Source organism: Castor canadensis, chromosome 2 (assembly GCF_047511655.1).
Source record: "Castor canadensis chromosome 2, mCasCan1.hap1v2, whole genome shotgun sequence".
NCBI lineage: Eukaryota > Metazoa > Chordata > Mammalia > Rodentia > Castoridae > Castor > Castor canadensis.
In genome coordinates this window covers 158,071,112-158,093,515 of record NC_133387.1, presented here as the reverse complement: position 1 = coordinate 158,093,515, position 22,404 = coordinate 158,071,112, and the positions used below count along the sequence as shown (strand labels likewise).

General features: G+C 38.8%; 2 protein-coding genes across 6 annotated transcripts in view; one reads left to right on the top strand and one right to left on the bottom strand.

Moving 5' to 3' along the window:
• The window catches only part of Trip4 (thyroid hormone receptor interactor 4), a 63,155-nt gene extending 58,521 nt beyond the window's left edge, over nucleotides 1-4,634 (bottom strand). For all 4 annotated transcript variants that reach the window (XR_012445509.1, XM_074066189.1, XM_074066191.1 and 1 more), the window contains exon 1: nucleotides 4,437-4,634. Coding sequence is in view for 3 of the 4 variants with exons in the window: in XM_074066189.1 (XP_073922290.1) it covers nucleotides 4,437-4,537 (101 nt within the window). In the remaining variant the exon portion in view is untranslated. The remainder of the gene's footprint in view (nucleotides 1-4,436) is intronic.
• Nucleotides 4,635-9,382: 4,748 nt separating this feature from the next.
• On the top strand, nucleotides 9,383-22,052 carry Pclaf (PCNA clamp associated factor). 2 transcript variants are annotated; one of them, XM_020152569.2, is made up of 4 exons: nucleotides 9,383-9,530; nucleotides 9,796-9,876; nucleotides 12,621-12,783; nucleotides 18,461-22,045. In XM_020152569.2, the coding sequence occupies exons 1-4, from the start codon at nucleotides 9,485-9,487 to the stop codon at nucleotides 18,504-18,506; spliced, it is 336 nt and encodes a 111-aa protein (XP_020008158.2). In that variant the 5' UTR covers nucleotides 9,383-9,484; the 3' UTR covers nucleotides 18,507-22,045. The 2 variants fall into 2 exon arrangements, with proteins under 2 accessions (XP_020008158.2, XP_020008159.2); XM_020152570.2 differs by lacking the exon at nucleotides 12,621-12,783 and having other exon boundaries at nucleotides 18,461-22,052.
• The last annotated feature ends 352 nt before the right edge of the window (nucleotides 22,053-22,404 follow it).

Sequence of the window (22,404 nt, the reverse complement as noted above, 5' to 3'; positions counted from 1 at the left end):
GACTACCTTGCCCAGCTTATGAGTATTTTTTGAAAATGTATTGTATTAAAGAAATGGTCTCTAAATTGAAGAGACCACCCACAGAGTGTGAGAAAATATTTGCCAGCTACACATCAGACAAAGGACTGATAACCAGAATATATAGGGAACTTAAAAAACTAAATTCTCCCAAAACTAATGAACCAATAAAGAAATGGGCAAGTGAACTAAACAGAACTTTCTCAAAAGAAGAAATTCAAATGCCCAAAAAACACATGAAAAAATGCTCACCATCCCTAGCAATAAAGGAAATGCAAATTAAAACCACACTAAGATTCCACCTCACCCCTATTTGAATAGCCATCATTAGCAACACCACCACCAACAGGTGTTGGCGAGGATGAGGGGTAAAAGGAACCCTCTTACACTGATGGTAGGAATGTAAACTAGTACAACCACTCTGAAAAAAAATTTGGAGGCTACTTAAAAAGCTAAACATTGATCTACCATTTGATCCAGCAATACCACTCTACCCAAAAGACTGTGACACAGGTTACTCCAGAGGCACCTGCACACCCATGTTTATTGCGGCACTATTCACAATAGCCAAGTTATGGAAACAGCCAAGATGCCCCACTACTGATGAATGGATCAAGAAAATGTGGTATCTATACACAATGGAATTTTATGCAGCCATGAAAAAGAATGAAATGTTATCATTCGCTAGTAAATGTATGGAATTGGAGAACATCATTCTGAGTGAGGTTAGCCTGGCCCAAAAGACCAAAAATCGTATGTTCTCCCTCATATGTGGATATTAGATCAAGGGCAAACACAACAAGGGGACTAGACTTTGATCACATGATACAGCGAGAGCACACAAGGGAGATATGAGGATAGGTAAGACACCCAAAAAACTAGACAGCATTTTTTGTCCTCAACGCAGAGAAACTAAAGCAGATACTTTAAAGCAACTGGGGCCAATAGGAGAAGGGGACCAGGAACTAGAGAAAAGGTTAGTTCAAGAAGAATTAACTTAGAAGGTAACACACATGTACAGGAAAGCAATGCGAGTCAACTCCCTGTATAGCTATCCTTATCTCAACTAGCAAAAACCCTTGGTCCTTCCTATTATTGCTTATACTCTCTCTTCAACAAAATTAGAGATAAGGGCAGAATAGTTTCTGCCTGGTATTGAGGGGTAAAGGGGGGTAAGGGAGGGAGGGGGTAAGAGAGGGGTGGGGGAAGGGGGGAGAAATGACCCAAACATTGTATGCACATATGAATAAAATAAAAATTAAAATAAAAAAAAGAAAATGTATTATAATAGGAAAAAACACGAAGAGACAAACAGTAATTATCTGTAGTTTGTGGTAATATTGTAATTTTTTTTAACCCTTTTCTGATTTTTTTAGTTTTCTACAATGAACATGTCTTATTAAAGAATAAAAATCAGGGAGGGGGTGGGGGCAGGGGGGAGAAATGAACCAAGCCTTGTATGCACATATGAATAATAAAAGAAAAATGAAAAAAAAAAAAAAAAAGAATAAAAATCATTAAGAAAATTGTAACTCAGGCTCATCAGTATGTAATGCAAGAAAACTTACATTATATCTTAAATTTTAAACACATGAAATTGTCCCATCATTGGTACATATGTACTGAATTCTTCCAGAGGCGTGCTGGAATTGGAGTTACAATGTATAGGTTAAAAAAAGGTGCATTTGGGCCCCATTAAATGGGTCTTCTAAGCTGGGTGGCTCATGCATATAATAATAATTACTCAGGAAGCAGAAATCAGGAATATGGAGGTTTGAGGCCAACCCAGGGAAACAGTTCATGGGACCCTATCTCAAAAATATCCAACACAAGGTGGGTGCTGGTGGTTCACACCTGTAATCCTAGCTACTCAGGAGGCAGAGATCAGGAGGATTTCAATTTGAAGCCAGTCTGCCAAATAGTTTGAGAGACCCTATCTCCAAAAAAAAAAAAAAAAAAAAAAAATCATAAAAAACAGCTGATGGAGTGGCTACAGGTAGTTCAAGTCCCAGTAGAAAAAAAAAAAAAAAAAAGTACCCAACGCAAATATAGGCTGGCAGAGTGGCTCATGTAGTAGAGTGCCTGCAGAGGCCCTGAGTTCAAAGCCAGTATACCAAAAAGAAAAAAAAAAAAGAAAGGACTCACAGTTCTGTAAAGGAAGCTCAAGAGATCATTTTAACTCTGGAGTTTTTAAATTACCAGGGAACTAAAGAGTTCCAGAAACATTTCAATATGTAACAAAGAACATTCATCCAAATGTGTTATATACCAAATCTTAGCAAAATTACGTCAACCAAAACATGAACTCATGCAAATCACAGAATAAAGTTTATTTTGCTAACTCTGTGGGCAGATTTTAAGGTATTATAAACATGTCGTTGATTAGAAAGTTAATAATTCTGTGCTATTTTAAAAATTCATGCCACTCACATAAAATTATTCAAGTTAGTACACTACTGTAACACACCTACATAATTCTCAATTAAATGCCAAATTACAGCAAATACTTTCATCATAGCATAATAGCCTGTTGTGCAACTAGCAAATACCTAACAAGTGATTCAAATACTATTATATCCTAGGTAGCTTTAGTGCTTATTTTAAGTTCAGAAGACTTCCTAACTTATATTTATGATTAAAAAAAAAAAAAGTCAAGGAAGTATTTAGCCATACATAGAGTTTCAATTTTAAAACAGAAATTTATCATTCCACTTTCAATGGTTTGAATAAATTTAACTAAGGAAAATTTGAGTTTTGAAAATAAGCTGTTAAACCACTACTTACAAGAATCGTAATTTTTCTTGATACGGTACAAAATACAATTAGATTCTGAGACTGAAAAGGCTGCATTTATCACCATGTTGACTAATCAGAAATAGCCACAATCTTTTAAAATGTTGAACGACTTAAAAAGAATAATGTAGCAAATATGAGTTCATTTGTACTTATATTAGTTTAAAAAAAACCATTTTTCTAGTTTATATATTGCCTTGAATCATTTCATTTGACAACATCCCACTACTTTTTTTTTTTTTTTTTGGTCATGCGCTGGGGATTGAACCCAGGACTTCACACATGCTGGGAAAGCACTTCGGCTACTGAGCTGTATCTTCAATCCAGCATCTAGACCTCATCTCAATCAATCAATAAGCGAGGGTTGCCCGCATACTTTCTCGCTATAGGGGAGGTCGTATATAGGACAATAGAGGTCTGAAGCCAGGTGGGGCAAAACCTAGAGACCCTACTCGAAAAATAACTAAAGCAAAAAAAGCCTGTGAGTGTGGTTCAAGTGGTGGAGCAAGCGCTAGGCCCTGTGTACAAGCCCCAGAACAGATAAAACAAAATTCTTTAGCGACTGCATAGTAGTACACCTCAGTAATCCTGGAACTCAGGAGGCTGAGGCAAGAGGATCGCTAGTTCCAGGCCAACTTCGGCTACATAGTAAGACCCTTTCTCAAAAATACAAAATAAAAATAAATCCCTTAAGATTGGTTCTCGAGTTTTTCCTCCTGGAGACATCTATTTTCTTCCAAACTCAGAGACTTGCCTTACTTCCTACAATACTACAGTGGCAATTCAGGTTTCAGCATCAGTGAACAAGAAAATCAAATTAAGGAACACTTTCAGGTTCCTTCTCAAGTCTCATATTTGTAGTTTTTCCTTCCACCTCTACCTATCCTTGGGTTCTCAGGCGAAAACACATCTCTTTCTAGTAAATCTTCATAGTGCCTCAATCATAATGGGATCCTTTGTTCCGTGCTCCCACAGCACCTTCCACTCCCCTCATCTCAGCACTCATCGAACCCAATTATCTTGACAGTCTTTGTTGTCCCAGTAACTGGCATGTAAAAATAACGCAACAAATGTCTGCTGATCAATTAAATCATGCTCTATTTCATAGGAACTTTAAGGCGCCAAATGTAAAAACTATTTATTTTATAGATAGAGAAACACAAGGTATAGAGAGGAAAATTAACTTGTCCAAGTTAACAAAACTGGTAAAATAACAACAGATAATAGAACTTGTGACTCGAATCAAGACCTATTTGCACTCTACTCGGTCGTCCTCATTTAAATTCCAGGTTCTGCTCCAACACATTTCACACAGGCAAATTAAATGTTCAGAGTAAGGAATTTCTGGAAATTCCTTCTCTCCCCAATTTGTAAGGAAATTGGAGCCTGGGACACTCTTACAAGGTCTACTGATTACGGATTTGCCATTTTCCTAGGAAAACAGGCCCCACTGGTATATTGTGGAGCCTGACACATTTCCAGAAGCTAAACTATAAAGGCGGAGGCCAAAATTCCGTCCCTTTTTTCACATTTCTTCTTTCAACTGTTCAGTCACCGCTTCCGCGTCCGCTCTACTAGTGCACATCCCGGAGCCCCGTTTCCGTCTCGACCCGAACCGCTCTTACTGCATGATCTCCTCGCTCACATCCAGGCCGAAAGTTTTCCTCAACTGCTGAGTACACCAGCGTACCAGCGGGTCCTGGGACGCCGCCCCAGCTACCGCCATCTTCCCCAGCCGAAACCAGCTGCGCTGCGCAAGACCTGGCGTCCTCCGCCGGACTAGTTCCCTTCGCAACACGGACCTTGCTCACGCGGGTTCCGCCAGCTTGTACCGCCTCCAGGGCAGATCCCGCCCACCTGTGCCGTTTCCGGCGTCTTTTGGCTTCCTCCGGCTCTCTTCCCTTCATAAGGGAACCCGAGCTCTTTCTGCGCTTAAATCTTAAGTCATCGTCAGATGTAAAAGTCGAGGACGGCCTTTGGCAATTGTGCAGAGAAGCCAGCGCAAATAACCTAAAGAGTACAGTTTAGGGGAAAAAAATGGAACCCCGAAAGCTCAGGGTACAGCTTTTAAATCTGTTCCGGTTTCACGTAAAATATTTAAAAGCGGTTTGTAAGCTTTAGTTTTTGCTACCGTGGTGGTAGTTAGTACCCTTCATAGCCTGGTATTAAATTTACACTGCTAAAACCTCTGTTTAGTTTTTTGAGCCAGCTCTTTTCAAGGAAATCCAAGGATGTGAGGGCGATCTGGCTGCGACATCTGTCACCCCATTGATCGCCAGGGTTGATTCGGCTGATCTGGCTGGCTAGGCGGGTGTCCCCTTCCTCCCTCACCGCTCCATGTGCGTCCCTCCCGAAGCTGCGCGCTCGGTCGAAGAGGACGACCATCCCCGATAGAGGAGGACCGTTCTTCGGTCAAGGGTATACGAGTAGCTGCGCTCCCCTGCTAGAACCTCCAAACAAGCTCTCAAGGAAATCCAAGACAACTCAGCAAGTTCAAGGGGATAAAAATTAAACAGCTGCTGAATTTTGACTTAAAACCTTCCACATGAGCTCTTCAACCAAGATGACAAGACTTAAGATTCCCCACTCTGCTAGTACACATAAGCTGAGGAAGTTTGCCAAACTTTTGACTCACAGCTGGCTTTTCATTATCTTTACAGGCTAAAAGTTATTCCCATTAAGTTATTTAGATGAAGTAATTACGTTCATTGTATGCTGTTTCGCCTTTTTTATGCTAATATTTTCTTGGCATAAATAAAATATATCGAGTTCAGATTTTCTTTGTTATTTTGGAAAACATGATTTTCCAGGTTTTTAATTTTTTTTTTCCTATTGTACCGGAGGTACATTGTGTCATTGACAAAAGTTCTTACAATATATCATAGTTAGTTGAATTCACCTCCTCCATCATTCTCCTTTCCCCTATTCCTGCAATAGTTTTAGCAGGTTTCTTTTTTCCATTTTCATACATGAGTACACAAGATTCCACCATATTCACACACACACCTCGCCCCCACCTTTTCCTCCCACTGGTACCCACACCCCAGACAGGACCTGTTTTGCCTTCCTGCTCTGTTTCTGGAAAAAAAAAAAAATTTTTTTTTGTTTGTTTAGGATAGCTATACAGAGTGTTTCATTGTGACATTTCCATGTATATATGTATTATAACCCAAATTGATCCATCTGCTCAGTATTTTTTAAAGCCAAATATTGTTCATGTTCATTAATGGGCACAAATTTTGTTTCTTCGTAAAACTCATATATTTATTATAAATTATAATGTATCCATATAGCCTACCTGTTTCTATATTTGTTCAGTCCCATAACCTAAACATTAACTTCTCGAAGATAGTGTGACTTCAGTCTTTTCACAGTAGAACTTAACACATGCACATTATGATGAAATGACTAGGTCCTCAAAAATAGTATTAAGTATTTTTATAAAGCATATGTTAAAATTGTAATCTCTACTTTGTGGTGTAAAGTCATTTATATTCATTATCACTTATTAAACTACATCTCTGCCTGAATAAAGCAAACACCCCCACTTAATGTGACTTTAACATATTCTTGCCGGTGGCTCATACCTGTAATCCTAGCTACTCAGGAGGCAGAGATCAGGAGGATCCAGGTTCGAAGCTGTCCTGGGTAAATAGTTTTTAAGACCCTAACTCAAAAAAAATCCATCATAAAAAAGGGCTGGTGGAGTGTTCAAGGTGTAAGCCCTGAGTTCAAACCCCAATACCACAAAAAAATAAAATAAAATTTAAAAACAGATATTCTTTAGGACTGAGGATGTAGTTCAGTGGCAAGACTTTGTGCTTAATGTATATAAGGTCTTGAGTTCGCAGCACCAAAAAATAATATTCTATGTTATAAATTTAGGTAGAAAGTTCATTCATGCATACTATTTTCTTAATGTTTTATGTCATTAAAAATTTCACAAAGTTCTTTTTGTTTTATCTAATTGTAAAGAAACACTTCTCTGAGTTGGGCATGTGGTGAACCTCTGCAATCCCATAATTCTGGAGGTTTAGGAGACAGGAGGATCTCTAGTTTGAGGCCAGCCTGGATTACATAGAAAGACCATGTGTCACAAAAGAAAACAAAGAACAACACTTCTCCAATGCAAACACTGTAGTTAAAAAAAAAACAAAAACTTTTTTTTCTGTACTGGGATTTGAACTCAGGGCCTATATCTTGAGCCATTCCACCAGCCCTTTTTTTGTGTGTGTGATGGGTTTTTTCCAGACAGTCTTGAGAACTATTTGCCCAGGTTGACTCAAACTGCAATCCTCCTGATCTCTGCCTCCTGAGTATCGAAGATTACAGGTATGAGCCAAGTCACCCGGCAAAAAAAAAAACTCATTAGGCATCACTATGTTTTGCTTTTTTCTCTAACATGCATTCTTTATTATCACCAGTGTTAAAAAAGACATACAAATAAAAACAAACACAATTATAGTAATATGTAGACCCCCTGTGTGGAAAGGTGTATTTGAAATTCTTTCTAACCATTTACTTGGCATGTAGTCTAAGAGAAAAGACAGATCTTCTAGGTATTTCCAATCCCTGCAGGAATCTGGGATTTGAGTTCAAAGCAAGAAATTTAGACCTATGTAGAAGTGACTAAGTGGAAAGGAAATAATGGCATTTGAAAACCAGTTTGCTGCATACTTGTAGTTCCAGCTGAGAAAGGGACAGGAGGATTGAGAATTCTAAGTCAGTCTGGGCTACAACATGAGTTCCAGGCCAGCCTGGGATACATAGTGAAATCATGACTCAAAAAACAAACAAACAACAGAACCAATTTGCACTGAGATTGTCCCTAATGACAATGAAGAACTATCCTGCCAGATCATGGTGGCTCATGTCTGTAATCCTAGGAATTTGTGGTATTTGAAGCCAACACCAGGCAAATAGTTTGTGAAAGCCTATCCCAAAAATACCCAAAACAAAAAGCTTAGGAAGTTTGAGGCCTGGAGTTCAAACTCCAGTACCACCATAGGAAAAGAAAAAAAGAAACATCTTGAGTTTTGTTTTTTTTTTTCTGGTAGGAATTTGAGCATTTTTTGTTTTTGTTTTTTTTAAAGAGGAAACAGCACTGATGTAGTGGCTTAAGTGGTACAGCACCTGCGTAGCAAGAGTGAGGCCCTGAGTTCAAACTCCAGTACTGCCAAAAAAAAAAAAAAAAAAAAAAAAAAGAGGAGCATAGCACTAGACTGCATTCTTACACTCCAGGGTAGAAAACTCCAGGTAATTGCCAATACAGTTCCTACCATTATTATGTTAATTTAGGCTATCACCTTAATCCTTTAATTCCATTTTAGTTTAGTTTGTTTGTTTGTTTATCTTTTTGAGATAGGATCTCTAACTAGCCTGGCCTCCAACTGATCTAGGCTGATCCTACTGTCCTCTGCCTTGCCAGTCCTAGCCTACACGCCTGGCTCTAAATCCTATAGAGATATTATTGATTATGTTAAAGTACCCAGTAGCCTATTTTGTGTGTGTGTGTGTGTGTGTGTGTGTGTGTGGTACTGGGGTTTGAACTGAGGGCCTTAAGCTTGCTATGCAGGCACTCTATCACTTGAACCACCAGTCAGCCCCAGCCTATTTTTTTTCTTATAATTGTACTGGTAGTATATTGTGACATTTACAAAACTGCTTACAATATATCTTAATTAGAATCACTCCTTCTTTCTCCTTTATCCCTCCTCCCCCTATTTTTTAAGTGCAAGAATAATTCACTGAGAGAATCATTGTTGTACTTGCACTTCCAAGGTTTCTTTCAAGTGAGCAACTAACAGAATCATTCCACAGCAAGTTCATTTGATCTTGTTTTATGCATGGTATTCAGAGTGAGAAAAAAAAAAAACCACCCACTCCTTAGGGGTGTTGTAATTTGATAATAAGCATAAGGAATAGAAAGGAATTATGAGCTCATTCTAGAGTTATGCTCATGTGGGCCAGAGATGTAGCTTTAGCACTTTCGGCAGAATTTTTAGAAGCTCTGTGACCATATTTATTTTTTATGTTTGTACATATAGACAGTATCATGTAAAGTTCATGTCTTTAGCTTCACATGATACTAAAAACGTAAAAAAGCCTGAAAACAAATTGTATTAATTTCTTTTCTTCATCTCAGAGAGCTGTTTTATAGTATGAATGCTATAGAGAAAGTTCATGCTTGGGGTATTAAAGTTTTCATGTTCTCCTTGATTTGCATCAAAAAGTCCTATTAATTTAGGTTTCACATCCAGGATTTAATCATCATTGATTTAATCCTACGGTAACTTTTGAGGAAATTATAATTCTCGGTTTTTGTTGGACTTTACTTAATAAACAGCTACATTTGGCTAGTTCAGACTGGGTGCGCACACTTGGGGTATCCCAGGATAGCGTCCTGGCACCGCTCATCTAACTTGGTACAAATCCCAGCCTCTGCAGTTGATGGACTGGCCAGCCTATTAAACCTCCCACTGTCACCGCTGGACCCTAGCGATTGGTTCAGGGTGAAGGCGCGGAACCAATGGGAGCCACAGCTCGCGAGAGTCTGTGAGCGCGCGGGAAAGAGAGCTATATAAGCCGAGGCGGGAGAGTCATTTTGGGGTCCTTGTCCAGTGAAACACTTTCCTGGGAAGTCATTAGTTTCTCTGTCCCCTTGCGTTTGAACATGGTGCGGACTAAAGCAGACAGTGTCCCGGCCACCTACAGAAAAGGTGAAGCGTCAGAGTGCGGAACTGGAGGGCGGGGGAGGGGGCTCTTGTGGTCACCTGTCTCTGGGATGGAGATGCCCTGGCTCTCCCGGCCCTGTGTGCTCAATTCCCCGAGCCAGGAAGTTGCAGGCACAGGAAAGGGTCATCCTGCTGTTCTGCACCTTCCCTCCCGAGCTGCTAGGTGTAGAACCAGGGTGAGAACATGTCTCAGGACTTAATGTTTGACCCTTGTCTAGTTCTGAATGCCCTCCTTTGCCTCTCTTTGCAGTGGTGGCCTCTCGAGCCCCCAGGAAGGTGCTTGGTTCCTCCACCTCTGTCATTAATTCTGCATCTCTTTCATCAAGGAAAGGTAAGCGCCCTGCAAGCTCTTGTCGGGAGAAGGGGGGGGCGGATAAGAGGAACTCTCTGTATCCTCCCACCCCAAGCACACCCCCTTCCGTCGCCTCAAGTACCCCGACCTATTTGGAATTTTTTTTTTTTCTTTTGTAGTACTAGAGATCGAACCCAAGGCCATATGCATGCTAGGCAAACACTCAACCACTGAGCTATTTCCCAGGCCCTGTGGAATTATTTTTACCCCCTCCGGAATTTATTTTACTTGGGATCCTCATCCCTAAATTTCTTTCTTCCTTGCTTTCTGAGTGGGCCTTGGTCTTTTAGTGAGCTGGTGTAGGTAGTGGTGGCAGTCTCATAGAAGAGACTCTCAAGCCAAAGCTATTTTTTTTTTTTTTTTGGTTCAGGGTTTGTATTTTTCTTAATCCTGACGGTTGGCATTTTCTTGTTTGAGGACCTCTTTAGTAGATTTAGGATGATGGCTGACCATACTAATTAACCACACTGTTTTTTTTGAAGGATGTTGGGGATGGAACCCTTTGCACATGCTGGGCAAGTCCTCTACCTCTGAGCTCAATCCCCAGCCCACATTTGTCCTATACACATTTTTATGCCTTAGTTTCTGCATATTTTCTCTTCCATCTATCCATTCTTCTTTCCTCCCTCCCTTCTTCCCTTCCTCCTCCTCCTCTCTCTCTCTTCCTCCTCCACCCCCCACCACTATCACTGGTCCCCTGCCTCTGTCTTTGTGTGTTTTCTAACTTTGCAGTTCCTGATACTGGGAGAGTAGGAGGAGAACCCAGCAAGGGAAATAGCTTCACATTGCTTCTTCTGCCTGTGGAGAGGATGAGAAAATGCCATCTGGTGTTGCATTCCTTTCAGTAGGAAGTTGAGCAGGCAAGACGGTTCACTTAATAAGGTTTAGTTAAGCACATAAAGGGAAACACTGTTTAGGAAAAATTTTTTAAATTTAAATTATTTTAAGACCGGGTTCTCTATGCAGCCCAAGCTGTGATCCTTTTGTTTCAGCCACCCTAAATTTCTCCCTATTCTAAATACATCATTAGAAAATATTTGCTACTTCAGGCTGGGTGCCAGTGGCTCACGCCTCTAATCCTAGCTACTCAAGAGGCAGAGATCAAAAGGATCATGTTTTGAAGCCAGCCCAGGCAAATATTTCACAAGACTGTATTAGAAAAAAACACCCCACAAAAAAAAAAAAAAAAGCTCAAGGTGTAGGCCCTGAGTTCAAACCCCAGCATTGCAGACAGAAAATATTTGTTACTTCAGTCTCTTCAGGTAAAAGGGAATAGTAGACAAGATTTTGTAAGTAGATGATTTATTTAGAATTTCTTATCCCTGTACAACTGAATAAATTCCATCAGGGCCACATCCTATTTTCTGTTCCTCTGCTGAATCACCAGAGCCAATTGAACAGGCCCTTAATATGTGTTAAACAGGTGCACTTTTGAAAACTCTTTATAGATCTCTATTTTTAATCCCAGTAACTGTGATATCCTCATTTTAAAGATTACATAACTTTGTGAAGGTCATACAAATCAGCAGAGCTGGGTTTAAATATATTGCTATTGGCTTGGGTGTGGTGGTGCAGGCCTGTAGTCCCAGCTACTTGGGAGGTAGAAGCAAGAGGATTACTTGAATCCAGGATTTTCCAAGCCAACCTGGGTAACATAGGGTACCACATCTCAAAAATCAAAGAAAAAATTATTGTTGCAGCTGGGCACCAGTGTCTTATGCCTGTAATCCTAGCTACTCAGGAGGGAGGATCAAGGTTGGAAGCCAGCCTGGGGAAGTAGTTCTCCAGATCCCATTTTGAAAAAATTTATCACAAAAAAGGGCTGGTGGAGTGGCTCAAGGTGTAGGCCCTGAGTTAAAACCTCAGTACCACAGGGGGAAAAAAAAGAAAAGAAAAAACTATAGTTGCTGTATATTGTCTAGTAGTGAAAGCATTCCTGTAAGTTTTCTTTGGCAAAATTATGAACCAAAGGATCACTTTTTGTTGTTTTTTGAGGCTGGCCTCAAACTCATAATCCTTCTGCCTCATTCTCCCTAGTGCTGGGATTACAGGTTTAGCCATGACACTTGGCAGGATCTCTATTTTTTAAAGGTCACGTGTACTTTCAGAACAGTACAAACAATATAACTTTAGAAAATCTGTATAGAAACAATTTTTGTAAGCTTTTTTAACAGTTGGAGTTTGTGATAAACATTTTAGGTTTGTTTGTTTTTATGGTGCTTGGGGAATCAAACCCAGGACCTCACACATTAACAAGGCAAGTGTTCTACCACTGAGCCATAATCCCAGCCCTGTGATAAACATTTTAGTTTAAAGAAAAAAAATATATGTAGTGACAGTAATTTTCTCCTGTTGGCCTTCTGATCATTGCTTTATAAAGGTGCAAAAATATTTTCTTCTTTTATGTTACTATTTAACGATAACCAGGAATTGGATTTCCCTTTTGAACTGAAAAGGAGCCAAATGCTTTGAAAAGTGGAATCTACCTTTGTGGAAACTTTCACATTCTCTCTATTGTCCAGCCCAGGCCAATAGTTGGCGAGATCCTATCTTGAAAATGTCCAACACAAAAAAGGTTGGAAGAGTGGTCCAAGTGGTAGGGTGCCTGCCTGGCAAGCATGAGGCTCTGAGTTTAAACTCCAGTACCACAAAAAAAAAAAAAATTTAATTTCTTAAAGGAATTATATTCTTAGTTCTTACTTAGTTCTGCTTATATTTTACAGCTGAAAATAAGTATGCAGGAGGGAATCCAGTTTGTGTTCGCCCAACTCCCAAGTGGCAAAAAGGAATTGGAGAATTCTTCAAGCAGTCCTCTAAAGATTCTGAAAAAGAGAACCAGATTCCTGAAGAGGCAGGAAGCAGTGGCTTAGGAAAAGCAAAGAGAAAGTAAGTTCTTAGATTCTGGAATATAAAAGAAAATATCCTTTTGAAAAGAAAGGACAAACGGGATATTGAGTAACTTTAAGGTTTCTCTTTAAGCTAATAAGAAAATACAAATCCTGTAATCCTAGCTACTCAGGAAACAGAGATCAGAAGGATCGAGGTTCGAAGGCAGCCTAGGCAAATAGTTCACAAGACCCAGCCTCAAAAAATGTATCACAAAATGGGCTGGTGGAGTGACTCAAGGTGTAGGACCTGAGTTCAAGCCTCATCACCACAAAAAAAAAAACAAAAACAAAAAACCTAAGTTTTTAAAACTTGTACTAATTATGTATTAATTTCTTACGTGTCACTCTTATATGTTAAATAGCAGCAAAAAGTATTATTTTTACACATTCTAAAGAGAGTCAGTTCCCATTCAGACAATAAGTGCTAATAACTATGAACTTAACCACCTTTATTCTTGTTTTTTTTCTTTTCTTTGGTGGCACTGGAGTTTGAACTCAGAACTTCATGTTTGTAAAGCATGAAGTCTACTGCTTGAGTCACACCTCCAGACCTTTTTTTTGTTTTGGCAGAACTGGGGTTTAAACTCAACTCAGGGCCTCACGCTTGCTAGGCAGGCACTGTACTGCTTGAGCCATTCTGCCAGCCTTTTTTTGGTTGGGGTATTTTTCGAGATAGGGTCTCAAGAACTATTTGCCCAGGCTGGCTTTGAACCTTAGTCCTCCTGATCTCTGCCTCCTCCTCAACTATGTACCAACTTTCAGTAACAAATATGTATCATTTTTAAGAATCAGGAAAAAGGGCTGAGGATGTATCTTAAGGGTAAAGCACCTGCCTGCCATGTGCAAGGCCCAGGGTTTGTTCCCCAGCATCTCAAAAAGAATTAAAAAAAGATCTGAAACCTGCCTTTTCATGGGTTTGTTAAGTAATAGGGTTCAACCTCTCTAAATTGTTTTACTTAAAAATTTTAGGCCAGGTGCTGGTGGCTTTGCCTATAATCCTAGCTACTTGGGAGGCTGAAATCAAAAGGATTGAGATGTGACACATGGCTCAAGTGGTAGAGTGCCTGCTTTGTAAGGGCTTAAGCCCTAAGTTCAAACCTCAGTTCCACCAAAAAAACGAAAATTTTGACTGGCCAGATGCCATGGCTCACACCTGTAATCCTAGCAACTCTGGAGGCCAAGATCAGGAGGATAGTATTTCCAAACCAGTCCAGGCAAATAGTTCCACAAGACCCTATCTTGAAAAAAATCCTTTGCAGAAAAGAGCTGGTAGGGTGGCTCAAGATGTAGGCCCTGAGTTCAAGACCCAGTACCACACACACAAAAAGAATTTAACTGGGTGTGGAAGCAGAGGGTGTGGCACCATGTCACTGTCATTGTGATGCCCCTTGAATGTAAGGCCTGCCTGAACACCTCCACACCAGCTAGGAGCCAGGAGATCCTCCAGCCAACCAAGCACCAAGGTGGATACAGCATAGTCACTCACGAGGGTAAGAAGATGTTGGCCAGGCTCAGTCTGGGGCTGCTACTTCTGGCACTGGTCCTACCTATGCAGATTTATTCATTCGTTCCTTTAACCAGCACACCAGAACATACTGTCTATTCCGAAACCACCGTGAAACCCTCCGACAATGCCATACAGAATATAGCCAGTACCCTTGTGGTCTTACTTGTTCTTCTATATCTCATCCATTAAGAGGCACAGGCTAACTTGTATTCTAAGAATCCACATGGCACCTAGAAGTTTAATTGGCAAGGAAAACAAAACCAGGTCATCATCAAATCAACTACTTCTACTCATTAACACAGAAATCTTGATAGTCCAAACTGAACTGGCTTGAAGAACATCTGAAGGATCTAACTAGATGATGAATGCCAATATTAAATCTGCTACAGTTTCATGTATAAGACTGAAGAGAAAGACAACATCAAAAATTAATGATTTCATTAAATATGGCTTAAGAAATATGGACCCTTACAACTTTTCCTTGAAAATACTTTCACCTAGGGGAAATGGATGTTCTGTGGAATGAAGATTCAGTTTTCATTTTGGCTCACTAAACCTAGACGACTAAAATAATTAGGTAATATAAAAAGATGTTATTTGTGGGCATCAGTGGCTCACACCTGTAATCCTAGCTACTCAGGAGGCAGATATCAGGAGAATTAAGGTTGAAAGCCCGCCCAGGTAAATTGTTTGAGAGACCCTATCTTGAAAATACTTATCACAAAAAAGGGGGGGTGTGGAGTGGTTCATGTGGTAGAGCACCTGAATAGTAAGTGAAAGGTCCTGAATTCAAACCCCAGTACCACCCAATTTTTTTTTATTTATATGTGCATTGGAAAGAACCACTAGGTATTACTATAAATCCTCTGTATTGTTTTAGCAGCCCTAATTTAGTCTTGTGGGTTTGTTGTTTGCTTTGTATTTTGGGGGCTGGGGATTGAATACAGGGCTTTGTGCACATTAGGCAGGTGCTTTAGCACAGAGCTACATCCTCACTCCTTTGACAGTGCATTTAGTTTTCTGTATAGCAATTGACATGTGCCAGGGCAAGGATGAATTAGAGTGTATTCCATGGGTAATTTTTTTTTTTTTGAGGCAAGGTCTTACTAGGTAGCCCAGGCTTGCCTTGAATTTATGATCCTTCTGTCTCTGTCTCCCTCAGGTTGGGATTATAGATGTGTGTCTCTACCACCAGCCAAACATGAGTAAATTTTGCATACATAGTTAGAAATGAAATGATAACCATTCTCTAGTGCACAATACATCTAATAAGGATGTCAGATTCTTAAAGCTATTATATTTAACTAGATTGGCAAGATTAGAAGTACACTGACTTCAATTCAAGTACTGCTTTTAGTGGTACAGAGTGTGCCTAGCAGGCAGTAGCCCAGACCACCAAAAAAAAAAAAAAAAAAAAAGATTTCATTTATAACACTTTTTATTTCTGCAAATATTGAATAATTTTTATAGCTTATTTTATTTTATCCTATTTGGTAGCACTGGGTTTTGAACTTTAGGGCCTCATGCTTGCTAGGTAGGTACTCTACAACTTGAGCCCCTCCATCAACCCTTTTTTATTGGTGATAGGTTTTTTTGAGATAGTGTCTCACGAACTGTTTGGCTGGCATTGAATTGCTATCCTCCTGATCTGCCTCCTGAGTAGCTAGAATTACAGGTGTGAGCCACTGGTACCTGGCTTATGATTTATTTATTTAAAAATTTTTTTGGTGGTACCAGGGATTTGAACTCAGGGTTGCTTTACCACTTGAGCCACACCCCCAGTCCTTTTGCTTTTAGTTTATCAGGTAGGGTCTCACACTTGCCTGGGCTGGCCTCAGACCACAATCCTACCTCTGCCACCCAAGCAACTGAGGTTACAGATACGTACCACCATACCTGGCTTGTTTTTGAGATAACTTTTGTGTGGCTGATTGCTAACCCACAATCCTCCTATTTCTGCCTCTTTTATTGCTGTGATTACAGATGTGTGCCACCATGCCTAGCCCTGCTTTTTTTTTTTTTTGTGGTGGGACTGGGTTTGAATTCAGCTTTCTGCTTACAAAGCAGGTGCTCTACTGCTTGAGCCATACCTCCAGTCCATTTTGTTCTGGTTATTTTTGGAAGTGGGTTCATGTGAACTATTTGCTCTGGATAGCCTTGAACTGTGTGAGCTACCAGTGCCTGGCTCTGGCCCTACTTTTTATAATTTTATTTATTTATTGGTGGCACTGAGGTTTGAACTCAGGGCCTATACCTTGAGCCACTCCACCATCTGTTTTTTGTGATGTGTGTTTTTGAGATAGGGTCTCCAGAACTATTTGCCTGGGCTGGCTTCAAACCTCCATCACCTTGATCTCTGCTTCTTGAGTAGCTAAGATTACATGCGTGAGCCACTGGAGCCTGGATTACTTTATATAATTTAAAAACTGATACAGGTAGGAGCTGCTATAATCCTAGCTACTTAGGAGGCAGAGATCAAGAGAATTGAGGTTCAACACCAACCCAGGCAAATAGTTCTTGAGACCCTATCTCAAAAATAAACAACACAAAGAAGGGCTGGTGGAGTGGCTTAATTGGTAGAACATCTGCCCAGAAAGTGTGAGGCTGTGAGTTTAAACCCTAGTACCAACTGTAACAACCACAAAAACTGATCTGTTTAAAAGCATATTTGATAATGTAGAAATTATGAGGTAAACATGGTGACACATGCCTTTTAGTACTTGGGAGGCTGGAGCAGGAGGGTCTTGGGTTCAGCCTATATTACATAGCAAGACCCACTCTCAAAAAAAAATAAAAGAAAACATAAGAAATACTCTATGAAATCTTTGGTTCATATGATCATATATTGATGTTTAGGTGTTTCAGTATCCAATATGGCCATTGTAGTTTCAATAAGCCTGAGGAAAATATTTTCTATTTTTAGAAATCTACATGGGAACAACCAGATTCAACAGATCTCAAGCTATGGTTCCCTCTTAATTCATATTTAGACACTCTTCCATCTGTTTTGCACAATGTACAAACATTGTGTTTGGGATTGATTTGCTGAACAAACTAAATAAAAATAAATGGCTAAAAGTATAATTGAAATAAAGTATTGGTAGACAAAAACTTAAAAATTATTCAATACTGTTGACAGACCATTTATTAAACTGTTTTTGAGTGCCTACTATCCATGTTATGAGAGATTTAGCAGTAATTCAGTCTTAGGCTTTATGATTTCTGATTTCAGTAAAACTCAGCAAACATACATTTTTGGAGAAAGCTTTTTCTTTTCTGTGTTGCTGGGGTTTGAACTCAGGGCCTACACCTTGAGTCACTCTACCAGCCCTTTTTTGTGATGAGTTTTTTTTCGAGATAGGGTCTCATGAACTATTTTTCCTGGGCTGGCTTCAAACCTTGATCCTCCTGATCTGTGCCTCCTAAGTAGCTAGGATTACAGCACGAGCCACCAGTGCCTGGCTTGGAGAAAGCTTATTTACATGAGCCACCAGTGCCCAGCTGGTTTATATTATTCTTTAGGCTCTTTAGATTTGTTTTCATTTAGGAGAGCTGTAATTATGCCTTCATTAAGATAGCAAATCAGGGGGAGGGGGACGGGAGAGGAGGATGGGGGAACTGGGGGAGAGGTGACCCAAACAATGTATACACATATGAATAAATGTATAAATGATAAAAAAAAAAGATAGCAAATCAGCTGGGCATGGAGGCTCACACCTGTAATCCTAAGGCAGAGATCAAGAGGATTCTGGTTTGAGGCCAGCTCAAATCTCTCCCTCTCCCCCCAAAAAAAAGTGAGACCCTATCTCAAAAATACCCAATACAAAAAAAGGCCAGCAGAGCGGCTCAAGAGGTAAAACATCTGCCTAGCAAGCTTAAGGCCCTAAGTTCAAACCCTAGTACCCCCCCAAAAAAAGGCAACATCTCCTAAATGAAAAACATTGATTCTACAAAATTAGAGACAAAACAAATTGTAAAAATGTTGTTTTCACTAGTACTTCAAATTTGTAGGTGTTTGCCAAACTCTTATTAGGATTTTCTCTGATTTCTAGTCATTTGACTAGACTCACTATATTAATTAGTTAATATTTCTCATTTATGTATGCTTGTTAACTACTTAAACAGTTGGTATCTGGGTAATTATTGAAATTCTCTGTTCTTTTCACAGAGCGTGTCCTTTGCAACCTGATCACACAGATGATGAAAGAGAATAGAACTTTCATATTCAACTTTGAATAATATCTCGTTTACTCTGATATTCTAGGATTTAAATCTGCATAGATGTGTTTGTTCAAATGGCTTTGTTAAATAGGCATTTAATGTTTAATATGAGGCTAAAATTTAGTTATTCAAAAATAAGCAGTTATGAAATTGGAGAATTTGTAAAATTATGGTTACTTAGCTTAATATTCAATATAATGCGTGCATGTTGTTTCTTTTACCTATTATTAAGCTTCTTGTTTGTTGATAAAATCAGATCATTTCATAATGTTCTAATTACTAATCTGCTATCTTTGAAATTTGCTTAGATCTTTTTACTGATGTCATTTTTAAGGGCATTTGATAATTGGAATGGTGCCATATTTTTATTTCTTTTGTTTGCTTTAAAAAGCAGACTTTTGCACATTAAAAAAACCTAGTATTAATCACACTTAAATTAAATCTTGTCATTTTTCAGAAAGGGGGCTAAAGATGTAATGTTGAAAAAATTTAGATGGATTATCTTTGTTATAGAAAAAGTTGAAGATAATTTGGTCTTCAGAGTATGATTTGAAGCTTTCAAGTCAAAGCTTCTAAAATAACAGCAAAGAGATAAAATACTAGCATACAGTCAAGAAAAGGGAATCCACAAACTACTTTTAAACAGCAATTTTCCTTGGATATGCATTTGGTTCATTATCATACGGTTTTTCCCTTTGGGCTTGTACTTTTACAGTTGAATATCAATGAAACATGATAGGGAAATCAAACCATAAGCCCAGAGCTATGTCTAAAGTCCTTAGAGTTTCTGTTACATTTCTCATGATACCAGTGGGTATAACTTGTTAACTGATAGTCTTACTTCCTCATCACATTGTTTTTGCTTACTAACAGGCTTCCAGTTTTCAAAATTGGATGTTTAGCAGGCATGTTTTTGTAAAATTTGTTTGAAATAAATGAATACTTACCTATTTTTACAATATAATATCCATTTGTGTGTCCTACCAGATAATTCTTTTATTCTAAGTACAAATTAGTGCATTGATATGATTTTATCAACTTCTAAACAGTTTGAGACCTGATGATTGTTGAATATATTTTTTGCTTTCTCTTTTACAGGTGATTATTAGTTAAAATTTGTTTTGTTTTTGGTGGGATTGGCATTTGAACTCAGGGCTTTGCACCTGCAAAGTAGGTACTCTACTGCTTAAGCCATGCTTCTAGCCCTTTTTTCTCTGTTTATTTTGAAGATGGGGTCTGGAGAATTATTTCCTCAGGCTGGCCTTGCACCTGAATCTTCCTGATCTCAGTCTCCCATCTAGCTAGGATTACAGGCATGAGCCACTGGTGCCTGATTTAAACAGAATTTTTTTTTATCTTAAGTACTTTTTTGATAACTAGGTTTCTCTCTGGGTTTTCCTCTCACTCTCTCTTCTCTCTTTCTTTGGGGGGAGGAGCAAGGTTTGCTATATAACCCCAGCTGGCCTCAAACTATGAAACTCCTTGAACTCCTGTGTCAGCCTCCCCAGTTCTTGGATTATAGGTATGCACCACCATAGCCAGCGTATCATTTTTTTTTAAAGCAGAAAATAAAACCTAAACTGACTAAACCTTTCCCATATATATAAACAGATATACTACTATAAATATTTGGAATCCTTCAATTAACTCACTTTCAGAAGGTGCAGTTGGTCCAAAAGGCATTGTTACAGGGTTTCTTTTGCCTTTAAGAATAGCATACAGAAGTGGAAGAAATCTTTATTGAATCAAACCGGGAAGAATGTTAGAAGTCATCTTGTTCAACATGTCAGTTACTAGCAGCTGCTCATTAGAAGGACTATTCTATTAGCAACTGTAGTGGTGAGAAATGTTTTGAGTTTGAATTATTTGAGTTTGAGTTGTTTTAACTGCCTTTCTCCTATTCTTGGTTCTATCCTTGAAATAACACAGGTTATTCCTTCTACATGACAATCTTCAATTATTTAAAGATAATTATTATATCCTTAGCCCTCTCTACCTAAGGTTTTAATATTCTATTGTTTATATCACTTATATCCTAAAGGAGTTTCTCTGAATCCCTTGTATAAGGGGATGTCTTTGCATATTGTATATATGCAAAATGTAAATTTGGGTAAATTTCTTTTTACTGGTCCTAAGTATTCTTTAATTAATGGTTTGACTGTAGTTTGGGTAATATTTATATTTGGAGATACCAATGGAACTCTTAATATTTCAACATTTATTACTTTAAGGAATATTTAAAATTAGTTGAACAGAATATTGAGTTTTCCCAAAATAAATATTAAATGTGCTAATTATTTAATCATTATAAAAGGTAGTAAATAAAATGAAAAAAGCTTTAAATGGATTGATATAAAAAGCTGGAGGTCCCATATGGATTTTATAGGATGAATGTACTATGGAGCCTATTTGAGATCTAGCCTATACAAAATAATGTAGTTGAACTCACATACCTAGTTTTAGATGGGGGTTTTGCTATCCCTCTTTAGAGGTCCAAGCAGTGAGAATGTTGAAATGATAGAAAATGACAGAAGTCATGTGACTATTTAGGAGGCAAGCCAGTTATTCATACATCTATATAAAAGTGACTGAATTACAAAAAAAGTTGTAGGAAGAAAGGATGCAAACAAATGCTGCTTATAAATCGTTTTTCCTCAGGCAGTGGATAAAATGAGTAATACATAGGAATTTGCATTTCTTTTTTTTTTTTTTTTTTGGCAACACTGGGGTTTTGAATTCAGGGTCTCACACTTACTAGGCAGTCACTCTTACTGCTTGAGCCACTTTGCCAGCGCTTTTCTTTTCCTTCCTTCCTTCCCTCCCTCCCTCCCTCCTTCCTTCTCTTCCTTTCTTTCTTGCAGTACTGGGGCTTGAACTCAGGGCCTACACCTTGAGCCACTCCACCAACTGTTTTTTGTGAAGGGTTTTTTCGAGACAGGGTCTTGCAAACTATTTGCTCTGGCTTTGAACGGTGATCCTCCTGGTCTCTGCCTCCTGAGCAGCTAGGATTACAGGCATGGGCCACCATGCCCAGCTTTACTTTTCTAATTTAAAGACTTTTGATATTTAGACCTGTTGGCAGTTGAAATACCAATTTCTATGATAACAAGTTTATCACTTGCCACTTTCAGGTTTTTAAGAGCAATTAATAATTACTGGATGTGCTCAGATTCCATTTTAATTGTTTGTGTGTATATGTGTTTTTTTTTTTTTTTTTTTTGGTGGCACTAGGGTTTGAACTCAGGGTTTTATGCTTGCTAGGCAGGCACTCTACCATATAAGCCATTCTGCCAGTACTGTTTGTGTGTATGTGTTTATACTCCCACATGTATACTTGTTGATGGCGGGGTTGGAAATGTTTTAAACTTATTAAACAACCTACTGCTACTGGCATATTTGAGTCTAACTGTGATTTCCTAGCAGCTTTGCTGAATTGACTGCCTAAGACGAATGAATTTAATGCTGTCTCAGGCACCCAGGAAACCAATAGACCTGGTGTTTCTTTCAAGTTACCAAAGCTCACTTCCTGTCCTAACTGAAGCAGACAACAGTTCAATATCAGTTATGAACTATATCACATATGAACAGTTATGTGACTAATAAAATTGGAGCCTGCATTTGCAAGTGTTTTCACTGCTATAGAAGAGAAAAAAAAAACAGAAGTTATTCTTAAGCTTTACTGCTTTTAAGCAAACCTATTCAAGATAGGAAAGTCAAGTAATTATTTTTATTCATTTTTTTTCTCTGAATGTTTAATTACTGTAATCTGGGTGATTTTCACAAAAGGAGGATTATTTCATTGACTTGTACCCCAAACAGTGGTTTCCCCAATATTTTCAAATACCAAATTGCCCTGGTACAGACTAAATGCGGTTCTTTATTGGTACTTGT

What these genes read in the sequence shown, in the direction of transcription:
- Pclaf (XM_020152569.2), top strand. Translation starts at nt 9,485, where the DNA reads ATGGTGCGGACTAAAGCAGACAGTGTCCCGGCCACCTACAGAAAAG. An exon ending in CCCGGCCACCTACAGAAAAG is followed by an intron (nt 9,531 to 9,795) that starts GTGAAGCGTCAG and finishes CTCTCTTTGCAG; the next exon opens with TGGTGGCCTCTCGAGCCCCC. An exon ending in TTAGGAAAAGCAAAGAGAAA is followed by an intron (nt 12,784 to 18,460) that starts GTAAGTTCTTAG and finishes TTCTTTTCACAG; the next exon opens with AGCGTGTCCTTTGCAACCTG.